Raw genomic sequence first — 15,687 nt, 5'->3', positions numbered from 1 at the left:
AGGAATAAAGAGAATATATTGCAAGTAAATGCACTCATTCATTCAAAACCGCATTTGGCTCTCTATCCCAGCCTCCACCTCAGTGCCTGGCACAGAGATGAAAGGAATTCCAGAGGACAAAAAGTCAAGGACTGGGAAGGAGGGAAGTAACTCACAACCAGGACAGGGGAGAAACAGCTATTTGAGCATCAGCAAAGGCCAGGATATAACCAGAGCCATCTATCTGGTGTGTTGATAAAAATTGCACGGATGTGAAACATGATGGAATTAACAGGCCTCGCTGGCATTTTCCCTGTCACTTGCCTGTTTTCTCACCTCAGTAGTGGCACTAGAAAACCGGCAAAGAAATTTAAGTGATTACTGGGGTGCTCTATTCAAATTCTCTCTTCTGGGTCAGTGCAGCTGGCTCAGAGCCGCCTCCCCCACTGGACACTGCCCTCAGCTTCAGGAAACTGCCTCACCGGTGGTCTAGGGGGGAGACAGGTGAAAGGATGGCTGATGTGGGAGCCCAACGGCCTGCTCCTTCCCTGTTTAGGACACTATGAAGAACCATTCTAATTCCAGACTTCCCCGTGGGAAAAGCTGAGGCCTCAGTTGCAACCACTTAGTAGGTCCCCTGATCCTACCTTCCTCATTCCTTATGGATGTATTTTTTTTTTTTTTTTTTCATTTTTCTGAAGCTGGAAACAGGGAGAGACAGTCAGACAGACTCCCGCATGCACCCGACCGGGATCCACCTGGCACGCCCACCAGGGGGCGACGCTCTGCCCATCCTGGGCGTCACTATGTTGCGACCAGAGCCACTCTAGCGCCTGAGGCAGAGGCCACAGAGCCATGCCCAGCACCCGGGCCATCCTTGCTCCAATGGAGCCTTGGCTGCGGGAGGGGAAGAGAGAGACAGAGAGGAAAGCGCGGCGGAGGGGTGGAGAAGCAAATGGGCGCTTCTCCTGTGTGCCCTGGCCGGGAATCGAACCCGGGTCCTCCACACGCTAGGCCGACGCTCTACCGCTGAGCCAACCGGCCAGGGCCTGGATGTATTTTTTTAATAGCACTCCGCAATACATCAGCATGCAACTCTACATTTAGGCCCTGGCGGGGTAGCACAGTTGGTTAGAGCATCATTGTCCCTGTTCCCATCCACCAAGGTTGTTGTTCAATCCCCAGTCAGGGCACAAGAAACAACCAATGAATGCATGTAAGTGGGACAAGTCAATGTTTCTTTCTCTCTATATCAAATCAATAAATTTTTAAAAAATGTTTTTTAATGATTTAAAAGTTTAAAGGACCTTTTGATTCTTCCTTAGAGTGCAGGCAAAGTGTTCTTTACCTTTTCTGGCCATGAATCCTTTTGACAATACAATGGAAAATAAAGACCCTTAGAAATATACATACCCACACTTAATATAAATGTTTACATTCTATTTTAAAGGGTTTTTTCTTACTTTCTTTCATCTTTGAGGCCCAGTTCAAGCTTTATCACCCACAGGAAGCCTCAAGTAGTTCTTTGTACATCGTCATTAGAGTAGCTACCATTTATTGAGCACTTACTCTCTACAAGACATGCTAAGTGCTTTAAATTCTTGATGCCTTTGATCATGACATAACTCTGCAGGGTAGTTACTAATATCTTTCTTTTAGAGATTTAAGGATTTGCCCAAAGTCACAGCTAATAATTAGCAGATACGGGAGTTAAAATTCCAATTTGTAAAGCTGTGCTTTGAACGGCAACGAAAAAGAAGGGAAAGTTAAAAACAGTAACTCTTTAAAAGTCATCTGGTAGGTAGTGTCAAAATTGGGATTTAAATCCAAGTTTAACCCCAAAGCTGGAGCTCTTTAAGGTAAATATGTCGCAGCACCCGTAGGAACGAAAAATGTTGATTTTGTACCACTCTGCCCTTAACAGTTCCTTTGTCATTTGCATTTGCTTCTACAGCAAGTGCCAAAGGATCTTTCCGCTTGACACGGTGGATAGCCTCACCGAGGGGAGAAACCTCATTTACCGTACAACGTGGCGGCGCTATGCATCTCCGCCCACCTGGGAGAATTGTGTTATATCCGTACAACATGGCGGCGCTCTCTCCAACGCGCCTCCGGATCTGACGCAACCTGTCCTGCGCAGTCGTTCGACCTTTGAACTCGCAAGCGCCTCCCTTTTCCTCTTCCCGGGACGGCGTCTTTAAGGTATGGTTGCTCTGTCGTTCACCGTCTAGTTACTCCCTTTCCAATCAGCCGCCATCCGGGGAGTTGTGGGAGCCGGGATCTATCAGACGCAGTCTTTTGAGCTGGCGTGGGAGTAAGGGCTCCGGAGAAAGGCTGGTGGTGAGCAAGTCCCCGGCGTTTCGCCTCAGACACTGCTCGATCCGGACCCCTCCCGGGCCGGGAGTGGTTGGAGCTCATCACCCGCTGCTTTGCGGCCTTGGAAAGCCGGAGTTGGGGGACAAACGGGTTGTGGTCCGGCTAGTTGAGATGGCAGGAGATGGCGGAACACCGCACTCCTTACGCCCATGTTTTGATACTGCTGTTATAGATGTTCTCAGGCTTTGGGTCGTTGTTTCAAATGCTTTTTATTTATTTATTTTTACCAAAGCTGATGATAAGGAAGAGGGTTTTTTTAAATGTGTTAATAGGAAGTTTTCTGTCGTAGTTTGGGAGTTGCACACGCGGTAGTGGCTGATTTCGGTCACTCGCAGTGGCCTTCGGTCTGACAGTTCTTCGTGCGATGTTAGTAAGGCCCTTGTAATAAATGCAGGAAGCTTCACATAACGACAGGGCTGTGATACAGTGGTTACAACATTTGGGATAAAGAAATGAGGTTGATTCAAGTCCTGCTTATGTTTCCGTGTTACTTTGTGTAGTTTACCAAAAAAAAATAAATCATTCATACACGTGTCTGTATGTGGCACTTAAGTCGACCCACGTACTGCTTTCAGGCGGGACACTGAACCCTGAGCACCTACTGGGTGTGAGGCTGATGTTCCTAGTTTTAAAAATAGACCCTTTCCATACGGTTCCTTAGTTAAGGTTACTATGTGTATGAGCAAACAGGGATGCTGTATAAATAATGTGATGCTATTTTGTTTACAAGGTGCGAATTATTTCTGCAAAGCAATTTTATTCCTTCTTGTTGTAGGCAGTCACAATGGTCCAGCGTTTGACATACCGGCGGAGGCTGTCCTACAATACAGCCTCTAACAAAACCAGACTGTAAGTATGTCTAAAATTTAAAATACACGTTGTTACTTACTCCGCAAAATGCTGAGCTGTCGTCTGTTCTCTCACTCTGCAGGTCCCGAACCCCTGGTAATCGGATTGTTTACCTTTATACCAAGAAGGTTGGGAAAGCACCAAAATCTGCATGTGGGGTGTGCCCAGGCCGGCTTCGTGGAGTAAGTGAGCCTGTTGTGAATAAGTTGACAGGTTGAAGTTCTGAGCATTAATTTTTTGGTATGGGAATAGTGAAGGAGAGGTCACCATTAGGAGAGGGGACATTTCCTAAACATCTGTAATCCAAACCTGTCAAGAATATACATTTCTCTTAGAGCCAGTGTGAGTAATACACGACACCAAATGTATACTATTTCCTTTTGTTACATAGTTTAATGTTTGTGCTTACTGCCTATTAAAAAAACCTAGCATACTTTCTGTTCCTGTAAAAGCATCACAAAATAATCTCAATGTTTTCTTTATGCAGGTTCGTGCTGTAAGACCTAAAGTTCTAATGAGGTTGTCTAAAACGAAAAAACATGTAAGCAGGGCCTATGGTGGATCCATGTGTGCTAAATGTGTGCGTGACAGGTAACTATGACTCTTAAATCAAATGAACTTCCTTAAACAATTGTGTGTGTGTAACACTGCGTGTTAATCGTTACTAGAAGACTGGTGAAAAATTATTTAAAAGTTGTTTATTGTAGGGTTCTTCCTAGACTAGGGATAATTGGTGCTGTTCAAACAAATGGTTCCCTGGCCATTTGGCTCGCGGTAGAGCTTCGGACTGGCGTGCAGGAGTCCCAGGTTCGATTCCCAGCCAGGGCACACAGGAGAAGTGCCCATCTGCTTCTCCACCCCTCCCCTCTCCTTCCTCTCTGTCTCTCTCTTCCCCTCCCGCAGCCGAGGCTCCATTGGAGCAAAGTTGGCCCAGGCACTGAGGATGGCTCCTTGGCCTCCACCATAGGCGTTAGGTTGGCTCTGGTTTGTGGCAGAGCATCGCCCCCTGGTGGGCATGCGGGGTGGATTCCGGTCGAGCGCCTGGGGGAGTCAGTCTGCCTATCCCCCACTTCTCACTTTGGAAAAATACAAAGAAAAAAAACTAATAAATGATATTAGTTCAAAATAATTTATTAGGATTTTGGGCCATCTTTGTGCTAGGTGCAGGACTTAAAATGACCTTAGTTTTGTAGGGGACGCTGGTAAGAAACTTGGTTGGTTGGACATTAACATAGATGGATAGTGGGAAGTGTTAAAGGTAGGAACAGAATAGGTGTATGTAGTTTTAGTGTGGCTGGAGCAGAGTATAGTGGGAGATGCAGACAAAAGTGGAAAAGTCACATCATGAAGGACAGTTTTTAGCTTGATCCTTAAATATGCGGGAATTGATGGGTTTTGAGGAGGGTAGGGAAACCTTTCCTAAAATTAGCAGGATGGATAATGAAGTCATTCTTTAAACAAAAGGTGAGCACTTTATTTTTTTTAAGTAATGGGAGGGTGAGTAGAGAGACTCCCTTCTATACCCTGACTGGGATCCACCCGGCAACCTCTGTCTGGGTCTGATGCTCAAATCAACCAAGCTGTTCTTAGCACCTGAGGCTGATGGTTGGACCAACCGAGCCACTGGCTTCAAGAGAGGAAGAGAGAGAGAAGCATATGGTCACTTCTCATGTGTTCCCTGACCAAGGCAGGAAAACATCTGCATGCCAGGCCAACGTTCTATCCACTGAGCAAACTGGCCAGGGCCTACACAGCAATTTTTATAATAAATACTGTTGGAAGTTTATTAGAGACGTGTTTTAGTCACTTTTTGGTGAAACCAAGGCTTGTTTAAAGTTACATAGCTGGTAAGGGGCAGCATTGGCATTTATTCCAGGCTTTATTGAGACCCTTGCTCTTAACCCCACTAACTGTATTGTCTCCAAAGACCTAAGTGGAGGGATTAGCAGGATAGTGGCTTATCACAAGTGAAGAAGTTGGTCTGGAAAGTAGTAGCCTCCAGTTTAGTTAGGTAGTTCTTAAACCAAATCTGACTTCAGACCTTGTAAGTTCATTTTGACTTTCAGGAGTTAATTTGTACGGGGATGGCAAGACATGTTAAAGCAGGGGTCTCAAACTCAACTCAGCATGTGGGCCGCAGAGCAAGATCACAGCCGTTCGGCGGGCCGCACTAGGTCAACAAAAGGCAACTGTTACACAACACTTTTCTCACTGCAGTTGAAAACAAAAAATCAGTACAACAAGCACAATCGTACATGCAGTTTACTCAGTGTCACAAAACGACCAGAAACTAGTTCACATCACAACTGCTGTTAACTCATATCTAGCTAGGGTGCTAGAGAAATGAAAAATACAAGTAGGCCTCTAGGCTTACTTAATTTTATCCAAAATATTTTGAACTTAGTGGATTAGTCTGCGGGCCGCACAAAATTGTTCGGCAGGCCGCAAGTTTGAGACCCCTGTGTTAAAGGAATTTAAATACACAATAAATATAACTTCCATGAAATGCAGAACTTAACACTGAAGTTTAAAAGACACATTACTTTCAAGTCGCTGGGAATGTGGGAGTGGTATATAAGGTGGGCCCTGAATGATGAATTAGTTTGGACAAGAGGTTGAAAGGGAAGGCAGGTAAGGAACGCACACAGTTTTGATCTGGCACACTGAGGGTGTGAAATATGATAAGTAATGAGATGTTATTGGAAGGCACATTGGAGCCGAAAGGCTTATACATTTCAAGCCATAGGAGTTTGTCTCTTTACCCATGTTATTCTCAGACTTCACTAGACATTCGTACATGGTGACATTTATTAAAAATGGAATTCTTAGTTCCTAGCTCCTAGAGATTTGGGTGTGAATCTTTACGGGTCTTGAGTAAGTGGCATCAGTGGTATTTCTGTAATTTGATTACTTTAGGAACCCCAGGGTTTTGGTCTGAGCTATTAGATAACCTGGGGCACCAGCAGGGATCATTGGTGGGACAGGTTTCTGTGGGAATTAAATGGGTGCCTTCACTCTGGAAATAACTTTTAACAACTGGTGTACTACCTACTATATGCCAGGTTCTTTGCATTAGTAGTAATTGGTAAAAATTTATATACTTTCTAAATGGAGGTTCAGAGTACAGAAATTGCAAATCCTTCCCAATTCAATCTTTATAAAGACCCTGTAAAATAGGCATGAAATTATTCACGTGCCTTACAACAGATCAGGTAACTTACCTGAGGTCACACAGCTAGTGAATGAGAGTTGGCCTTAAGACAGGCTCTACCATCCTTCCTCTTGATAAAGCACTTTGCTAATATTGTTTACCCCTTCATTTTGGTTCCAAGGACATAACTCTTTTCTGTGTTTTTACTGGAATTTTTCAATAATGTGGTTAAAACATTCTAAGATGTTTTACAAATCGAGTAATGTTGTTAGTCCTGGGTCCTAAAGAAATACGGTTAAATGAAAGGAACCATAGTGGCGGAGAACAGTCTCCCATGGGTGATTTTATAGTTTATCATGACTGAAGAGGAGGGCAGGTACTGCTGGCATAGAACTGAAGAATTGGCCTTGGCCTGTTGGCTCAACAGTAGAGCGTGGGCTGGGCCTGTGGAAATCCCAAGTTTGATTCCCGGGCACACAGGAGAAGCAACCATCTGCTTCTCCACTCCTCCCCCTCTTCCCCTCTGCCCCATTCCCTCAGCTCAAATGGTAGGAGCAGTCTGGCTGGGGCTTTGAGTTGGCTCCATGGCTTCGCCTCAGGCCCTGAAATAGCTTTGTTGGCGCAACCGAGCAAGCAGCTCCAGATGGGCAGCACGTTGCCCCCTAGTGGGCTTGTTGGGTGGATCCCGGTTGGGGGGTGCATAAGGGAGTCTGTCTCTTTGCCTCCCTGCCTCTCACTTAATTAAAAAAAAAAAAAGAACTGAAGAGTTGCCCTGCTTTAAATGCCAGTGTAGGAAGAACACCTTAGGCTGCAAGAGTTGTCCATATAATTTCATAATTTCAGTTTTTAGTTTGTACTTGTGGGTTTTATTTACGTTTTGGGGTGTCTTCCCTGATAGCTTTGCTAATTCTTTTCTGGTACTTTTCCTGCCTTTGTTAAATCAGTGTTATTGGTTTAACTGTGTTCGTTTAATATTTTCCTTTCTAGGATCAAGCGTGCTTTCCTTATTGAGGAGCAGAAAATCGTTGTGAAAGTGCTGAAAGCACAAGCACAGAGTCAGAAGGCTAAATAAAAGATGAGGCTCTGGAGTAATAAAGACATTAAAGGCTTGTTTTGCTGTTTCTGCTGTAATTTGTTAGTATACAGCAGGGGTCCCCAAACTTTTTACACAGGGGGCCAGTTCACTGTCCCTCAGACCGTTGGAGGGCCAGACTATAAAAAAAAACTATGAACAAATCCCTATGCACACTGCACATATCTAATTTTAAAGTAAAAAAACAAAATGGGAACAAATATAACATTTAAAATAAAGAACAAGTAAATTTAAATCAACAAACTGACCAGTATTTCAATGGGAACTATGCTCCTCTCACTGACCACCAATGAAAGAGGTGCCCCTTCCGGAAGTGCGGTGTGGGCCGGATAAATGGCCTCAGGGGGCCACATGTGGCCCGTGGGCCATAGTTTGGGGACCCCCTGGTCTACAGGTTTGGTGTCTGGGTGTTATCTAAGAACCCTGTAATTCCTAGATTCTTACATTTTCTAAATGACAGTAATGCAGTTTTAACCTTTTTCATCCTTGGCGCACATAAACTACTAAAATTCTGCACCACACCATAAAATGATTGTATTTTTTGCAAGTCTGACCTAAAAATAGGTATAACTTTGATTTATAAGAAAATTATAATGGTAATTACCTACCTTTTTGCTTTAAAGCGACTTTAAAATCTCAGGTGCCTTCACTTGTGTATCAGGGTTTCTGGTACCAAGAGTTAACCGGTCAGGTTCAGCCTTGTGTTGGGTGACCAATAAGATGCAGCTCTATTATTTGATCTTTGTGTGGTTTCAGGACAGCTGTTGTATTGGCTGTTGTCAATTTTTTCGACAGGGCAGTGCCCCTGACTAGGTATTGCATATTTTAGAAAGTGGCACACTGGTTGAAAATTGCAGTAGTGGGAAGTCAGTGGTCACCAGAATTTTTTTATGGTAAGTCTAGGAAACGCAGTTTGAGAAGGGTGGCCTTTATATCTGAATGTTTTGTTGAATACCATACCACTTGCATCATTTTCATAGCTCCTTTACCAGAACTTAATAGGACAGAAACCAGTACTCAACAGGTTATTTGGAATGGGACCATTTTTACATCATTAAACCCGCTTATTTCCTTAGTTTTCTTGAAAAATGGTCTATTTTGGAGAGTTCAAAACTATCAGCAAATAATGAACTGTGTGCAAAACCTCACGTCATGGGTTTAGTGAGGTTCACATTCAGATTTATGTTAGATTTATAATCCAGACCAAAACATTAAAATAATAGTATACATGGTGGAGCAAATGTAGGTTTACAGTTAGTATGGGAACTAATACAATGATAGGGAATGAACTCTTGTGTACTCACAACTAAACTACATTTGCCCCATCCTGTATTTTTCTCTCCAAACTTGTTTCTGACTGCTCTTGATCATGCATAAATATGCAAAGATTTTAATAGTTAATTCTTACAGTGCTAGGACTGTACCAAGCAAGCATCCATCGAAGTATTCTACATGATTAGAGAGATTTTATTGTCCTCCAAAATGATATTTTCAGGCATGTCAAACATTTCCAGTCTCAAAAGTAGAGGAGTCCTCGGGCTACTTGCACAAGCCAAGGAATCTAGAAACGGTAGCTGGAGAATTCTGTAAATTCTGACCCTTCCCCTCTAGACATTGCTATTACTGGCCTGGTGTCTTATGCAGAGGAGCATTTCCTCTAATTAATGACCGTACCCTTTTCTAAGGAAGGAAGAAAGCAAAAATCTTTCCAGCCTCTTAGACACTACATGGTACCACACTGCCAGCCAACATCTTTGGGAAATAGTATTTTTAATCAGCGTTTTGCAGGGGAGCGTCATCTACGTTGGCACTTGAACTAGGGCAGTTAATAATTCCTTAACAGTAATTGATAACATCTCCATAGTGAAACACCTATTTGTCAATGCCTGACACTTCACATTTAGTCTTTCCAACAAAACTAATACCCTTATTATCTCCATTTTATAAGAGAGGGAACTGAGACACAGGTACTGTAATACTACCCATTAGGATTTTTGCTTATGTGTTTTGGTTGAGATGAATGAATGTACTCTCAAATACTTTTAACAGAAGAAATGATAGCTGAGGCCTCTTACTGTCTCAGAAAGTTGAGAATCAAGTTTTTCCCAGATGCCTTCCCATCAGGATTGTTAACCAACAATACAGTAATTTTGGGTAATCTTTAATCACAATATAAAACAATTTTTAATAGGGATATATTTGAAAGCATTCGATTCTGAGGTAGGTTAACATTTCTTCACAACTTAGTGAAGCTGATAGATAATGCATGGACCTGTTTTGTGATCATGTGGTGTATTTGGTATAGAAATAAAAATTGGTATGTTCAAAATCTCAAAAGCAATGCCTTAAATTCCTTAAGTTTAAGTGCCTTAAAATTTAATTTCAGTTAATTGCTTTGTAAACTAATTTTTGAAAGGCTTGAGATACAATTTTTAAATAGCTGGACAGGCTGTTTCTACTACACCAAGTTCTATAGAAAAACGACTGAACAGAGGCTTTAAAAGTGAGGACTATCAAGTTTCAACAAAATAAGTTAGCTTAGGAATTTGCAAAAACTAAAGCATACGTTACATACTTCTCAAATAACTCTTTATATGTTAAATGTTAAGTTTAACCTTTTCCAAATTTGAAATGTTTTCACTTATAAAACATTGGTGGACAATTTAGGAAGTATGGAAAAATAGAATGAAAATCCCCTTTGATTTCAGTATGTAGATAATCATTTTTAACAGTTTAATGTTTTCCCATTTTATTTCTTTTTCTAGGCATAAGATAGACATTTTAAGTCAAAAGAATATATGTAAATTTTCAACCCTTTTTCCACCCTTAACCCCTGCAAACTTTTTTTTTTTGCAAACATTTTTTGAAAAATTATTTTAGTGGCTGAATATGCCATCAAACCTATGTGCCATAATTTAAATCTTCCCCTTTTGAATATTTGGGCTATTTCTACTTTTTATTTTACCACTTGTGAGCATTCTTATTCTTCTAGTTCACTTATGCTGATTTTTTAAAAAATTCATAAGCTAGCATTAAAGTACAATATTTAAATGAGTCAAGTTTCATTATTGGGGTTGTAATGATATTTCCTAAGTGTCTCAGTCTGCTCAGTTTGTTGTAACAAATTGCTGTAGATTGGGTGGCTTGAACAGCCAAACATTTGAAAACGAAGTCCAAGACCAAGGTGCTGGCAGATTCAGTTCTTGGTGAGGGCGCCCGTCCTGTTTGGCAGAGAGCCATCTTTTTGTATCCTCACGTGACAGAGAGCAGAAAGAAGCGAGCTGTCTAGTCACTGCTCTCACAAGGGCACTAAAGCCATGATGACGGTTCCAATCTTTTTTTCTTTTTTTTCTTTTTTTTACAGAGACAGAGAGAGGAACAGACAGACAGGAAGGGAGAGAGATGAGAAGCATCAATCATCAGTTTTTCATTGCGACACCTTAGTTGTTCATCGATTGTTTTCTCATACGTGCCCTGACCGTGGGGCTACAGCAGACCAAGTAACCCCTTGCTCAAGCCAGTGACCTTGGGTGCAAGCTGTTGAGCCTCACTCAAACCAGATGAGCCCACGCTCAAGCGGGTGACCTCGGGGTCTCGAACCTGGGTCCTCTGCATCCCAGTCCGACGCTCTATCCACTGCACCACCGCCTGGTCAGGCCGACGGTTCCAATCTTATGGCTTAACTACCTCCCAAGGGCTCCCATCTAATACATTGGGGATAGGGTTCCAATATGCGAATTTTGGAGGGACACAACACATTTCATACAACACTTAAGGATGTGAAAAGTGCCTGATTAGTGAGCATTTCTTCATTGTGTTAATTTAGTTCGTGACCACAGACTGCACTTCTTTACCCTCCCTTTGCTAATTCCTCACCACCTCACTCTCACTGTCCAGATCCAGTCCTCTCCTCCCTCCCCAGGGAGTTCAGAGTCTGTGTTGTGGTCCACAGCTATAGAAGACCACAGACTGGTGTGAACATAGTGCCCACTCTGTCCAAGTGACCAAAAAAGATTCTGCACTGTTCTAAGTTTTGATTTTATAAAAAACAAAATGAAGTTTTTATTGAATCCAGTTTCATGCATATGACTTGAAGTATTTTTGACAGGTCCTAACAAGACATGTGAATGTAGTCAGTGGTGTTTTTTAAGTCTAATAATCTCCTTCCATTGAATTGTTTACTCTTAAACAGTTTGGAGCTTGGGCTCCCAGTATTTTGATAGGCAGGGCTGTATTCAGCTTTGACTGTAAACTATTTTATTGTATCAACTAAAATCATATACAGACATACCTTGGAGACATTGGGTTTGATTCCTAACTACCACAATAAAGCAAATATCACAAAGCAAGTCACACAAAGTTTTTGATTTCCCAGTGGATGTAGACTTACGTTTATACTACTACACTGTAGTGTGCAATAGCATTATGTCTAAAATAATGTACATAATTTAATTAGAAAATACTTTATTGGCCTGACCTGTGGTGGCGCAGTGGATAAAGCATCGACCTGGAAATGCTGAGGTCGCCGGTTCGAAACCCTGGGCTTGCCTGGTCAAGGCACATATGGGAGTTGATGCTTCCAGCTCCTCCCCCCTTCTCTCTCTCTCACTCCCTCTCTCCTCTCTAAAAATTAATAAATAAAAAAATTAATTAAAAAAAAAAGAAAATACTTTATTGCTAATCATCATCTGAGTTTTCAGCAAGTCCTAATCTTTTTGTTGGTATAGAGTCTTACCTTCAATTTGTAAAAACAAAAAAACGCCCAGTATTTGTGGAGAGCAATAAAGTGAGGCACAATGAAATTACCACTCTTTGGAGTAAGATTGTGAGGCAGGGCCGAATATTACAATTTTTCTCTGAGTTAGATGACTTACTGCTGGTTAAAGGTCTACAATGATTAGATATTACCAATGGAAGCAGTGGTGTGTGGAACTAGCTCATCCTAGATGCCAATTATGTGTCTCTTTAGCTCTGTGTTCAGTGATGTCAGTTTGGTACCTTGAAATTGGCATGGTGGAAGTATTTATGCTTGAAAAATCAGCAAACTATCCTCATGAGTTTCCTTTCTAAAGGATAAGATTCACAACATTTCTAGATCAAAAGATGCTCTCTGATTTCCAAAGTATTAGCCACTCAATAATTTTGAGTAAATCTTAAATGTGTCTGGATTAGTTGAATGATATAAACATTTTTGCCACACATTCACATTCCTTTATAACTTGCTTTAGCTTTCATTCATTCATTCATTCACTCAACAAATACTTATTAGAAACTTCTGTTCCAGAAACTGTACCGCAGAGTATATATCAATACAACTGTTAACAAAGCAGACTTTCCCCCTGCTCTCTTTATACGTAGGGGAGATCATGTTAAACAAGGATACAAATAAATACATTTTTGATTGCACACATTGGGATAAGAATCATGAAGGGAAAGAACACAGTGCTGTTAAACTGTAAGGAAGGAGTCTCCTGGGAAGGGAAGGTAGGCTTTTCTCTGAGAAAGTGATTTTTATCTTAGAGCTAGAATAAGTAGATGTTAGCTGGGTGAAAAGTAGGGAGAACATTCCAAACATAAAAACCAACATGTGCAAATGCCTTAAGTTAAGAAACAACTTGTAATTTTTTTAACTTTTTGGGATTCTTTTTAAAGATTGTATTTATTGATTTTAGAGAAAGGATAGAGAGAGAGAAAGGTGGAGGGAGGCACAGGAAGCATCAACTTGTAGTAGTTGCTTCTCATATGTGCCTTGACTGGGCAAGCCCAGGGTTTCAAACTGACGACCTCAGCATTCCAGGTTGAGATTTTATCCACTGCGCCACCACAGGTCAGGCTTGTATTTTTAAATAATCCATGTAACCCAATTCACAATATTTTGAGCCCAATAAATCTGATATATGTGAACAAATTGTTAATCACTAAGAAGGAACAGTTCCTGTTAGGAAATAGCTTTTAGTTACCTACGAGGCCCCAAAAGATCGGTGCCACCTTTTCCTTCCTTAGGGATCCCAGTAAAGGAAAAACTTTCCTGAACTTTTTAGTTTAGTTAGGAGCAAAAACATTCTACTCTGCATTAGAAGACATTTTAATTATGCAATCCCCTAGATACCTTAGCATCAACCTACAATTAAGGAGGAAAAGATCAAAATTATTGACTGAATTCCCTGAATACTTATTCAGCTTCTATATTCCTTGGCCTGTGCAAACAACTTGAGGGTTCTGCGCTCTCTCTCTCCCTCCCTCTCTCCCTCCCTCTCTCCCTCTCTCCCTCCCTCTCTCCCTCCCTCTCTCCCTCTCTCTCTCTCTCTCTCTCTCTCTCTCTCTCTCTCACTTGTTAGAATAAGCTTACAGCTTGATGTGCCTGAAGAACAAATAGTCTTGAAGAAAGCTCAAATGTTTATTGCATCAGTTTAAATTGTACAAAGATTTTATAAGCTATATGGTCTGTTGCAATTACTCACTCCTGTGTTACAGTGTGGAAACAACCCGAGGCAATATACCTAAATAAATGGTCGGCTGTACGCCAATAGAGCTTTACTCACAAAAACTGGTGTTGGGCCTTACCAGGCGGTGGCGCAGTGTATAGAACGTCAGACTGGGATGCGGCGGACCCAGGTTCGAGACCTGAGCTTGCCAGCTTGAGCGCAGGCTCATCTAGTTTGAGCAAGGCTCACCTCAAGCAAGGGGTTACTCGGTCTGCTGAAGGCCCACGGTCAAGGCACACATGAGAGAGCAATCAATGAATAACTAAGGTGTCCCAACGAAAAACTGATGATTGATGCTTCTCATCTCTCTCCATTCCTGTCTATCCCTATCTGTCTCTCTCTCTGTCACTGTAAAAATAAATAAATAAAATTAAAAAAAGAACTGGTGTTGGGTCAGATTTGGCCTGCAGGTGATTTGTGGACCTTCCCTACTCTGGATGACTACTGCTTCCAGCTGCAGCTGCCAGCTGTCTGCACCTGCATGAGAAACCTCAAGCAAGACCAGCAGAAAACTGCCTTGTTGAGTCCCGGCAACCCAAAGGATGGTGAGAAAAAAATAAAACGGTTGTTTTGTCTTACCAAATTTTGAGGTGGTTTCTTGTGTAGCAATATACCACTAAAACAGTCATACAGTGCAATGGCCTTAAAATTTTTTTTTTCTGCTTGCATATCCTTTTAAAGAATTTTGAAAAGCTATGTAGACCCTTGCACGTTTTTAGATTATCATCTTAAACTTTTCATTATAAGTTTCAATTGTTGCAAAGGATATAATTTCCAGCATAATAAAGACAGGAATCATTTTTTAAAAAATAACTGTTCTATCATTTTTAAAACATATCAATTAGGCCTTGACTGGAGAGATCAGTTAGTTAGAACATCGTCTGAAGGGCAGAGGTTACTGGTTCGATCCCTGGTCAGGGCACATACAGGAACAATGTCCCTGTCTTTCTCCCTTTCTCTCTCACTAAAAAAATCAATAAAATAAAAATTAAAAAAATATATATATATATACCAAGTAGAAGCTATATAGCAACCATTTTAAAAAGAAAAAGAAAAAAAAGACAAGAATCAGCTTTTTTAACAGCTGGAAATTTTATATTGAAAGTCTTTTCCTGATCAGTAATACCCACAATTCTATTACTAAGAAGGAAGAAGCCAAAGAGGGAGGGAGGCAGGGAGTCTTGCCACCCATTTGTCCTCTGGATGAAATGAGGCCTCACTGCCTTCTCATCTGTGTTCTCTTCGCTTCACTCTGAGGAACGCTCTCTCTCTCTCTCAGGAGAAATCCATTCTTTGACAATTTGGACAAGATAAAGAGGTGAGGATGTTGAATGAAAATGGGTCTTCATTCCCTCCCACCCCATTCTACATTGTATCTGAATTCAGGTCATCCGAACGTAGGCTGAGACATCCTACTCCAGGGTCTAACCTCCCCGTTATGTGTAAAATGGAAAGACACAGAGCCCTGTCACTGGTGTTTTATGTCTTTAATATCAATCTATCAAGCATTACTTATAATTTGTTCACTATTTATAAGGAACTGTTCCAGACACTGGGATAAACAAAAGACAAAGAATCTCTGCCTTATTGGAGATTACATTCCAATGAGGAGAGACAGACAATGAATAAATAGATGAATGAATGAATGAATGAATGAGTGAATATATGAAATATACAGTATGACTGATATATGCTACAGAGAGAAATAAAGCAGGGAAAGGGGACAGGATGCAGGCAAAAGTAGGGGGATGAAA

The 15,687-nt window shown here is 41.4% G+C and overlaps 1 protein-coding gene across 2 annotated transcripts; it reads left to right on the top strand.

Annotated features, from left to right (window-relative positions):
* The first annotated feature begins 2,191 nt into the window (after positions 1 to 2,191).
* Positions 2,192 to 14,464, top strand: RPL34 (ribosomal protein L34). Of its 2 annotated transcripts, XM_066280677.1 has the most exons (5): positions 2,192 to 2,319; positions 3,131 to 3,204; positions 3,287 to 3,386; positions 3,692 to 3,795; positions 7,343 to 7,476. In XM_066280677.1, the coding sequence occupies exons 2-5, from the start codon at positions 3,140 to 3,142 to the stop codon at positions 7,425 to 7,427; spliced, it is 354 nt and encodes a 117-aa protein (XP_066136774.1). In that variant the 5' UTR covers positions 2,192 to 2,319; positions 3,131 to 3,139; the 3' UTR covers positions 7,428 to 7,476. The 2 variants fall into 2 exon arrangements, with proteins under 2 accessions (XP_066136774.1, XP_066136773.1); XM_066280676.1 differs by lacking the exons at positions 2,192 to 2,319; positions 7,343 to 7,476 and adding an exon at positions 14,331 to 14,464 and having other exon boundaries at positions 3,106 to 3,204.
* Positions 14,465 to 15,687: the final 1,223 nt, after the last annotated feature.

The sequence above is a fragment of the Saccopteryx bilineata genome, chromosome 5, assembly GCF_036850765.1.
Source record: "Saccopteryx bilineata isolate mSacBil1 chromosome 5, mSacBil1_pri_phased_curated, whole genome shotgun sequence".
NCBI lineage: Eukaryota > Metazoa > Chordata > Mammalia > Chiroptera > Emballonuridae > Saccopteryx > Saccopteryx bilineata.
Note: the sequence above shows the minus strand (reverse complement) of the source record. Positions and strands in the feature narration are given on the sequence as shown.

What these genes read in the sequence shown, in the direction of transcription:
- RPL34 (XM_066280676.1), top strand. Translation starts at nt 3,140, where the DNA reads ATGGTCCAGCGTTTGACATACCGGCGGAGGCTGTCCTACAATACAGCC. An exon ending in GCCCAGGCCGGCTTCGTGGA is followed by an intron (nt 3,387 to 3,691) that starts GTAAGTGAGCCT and finishes TTCTTTATGCAG; the next exon opens with GTTCGTGCTGTAAGACCTAA. An exon ending in GCTAAATGTGTGCGTGACAG is followed by an intron (nt 3,796 to 14,330) that starts GTAACTATGACT and finishes GTGTTGGGTCAG; the next exon opens with ATTTGGCCTGCAGGTGATTT.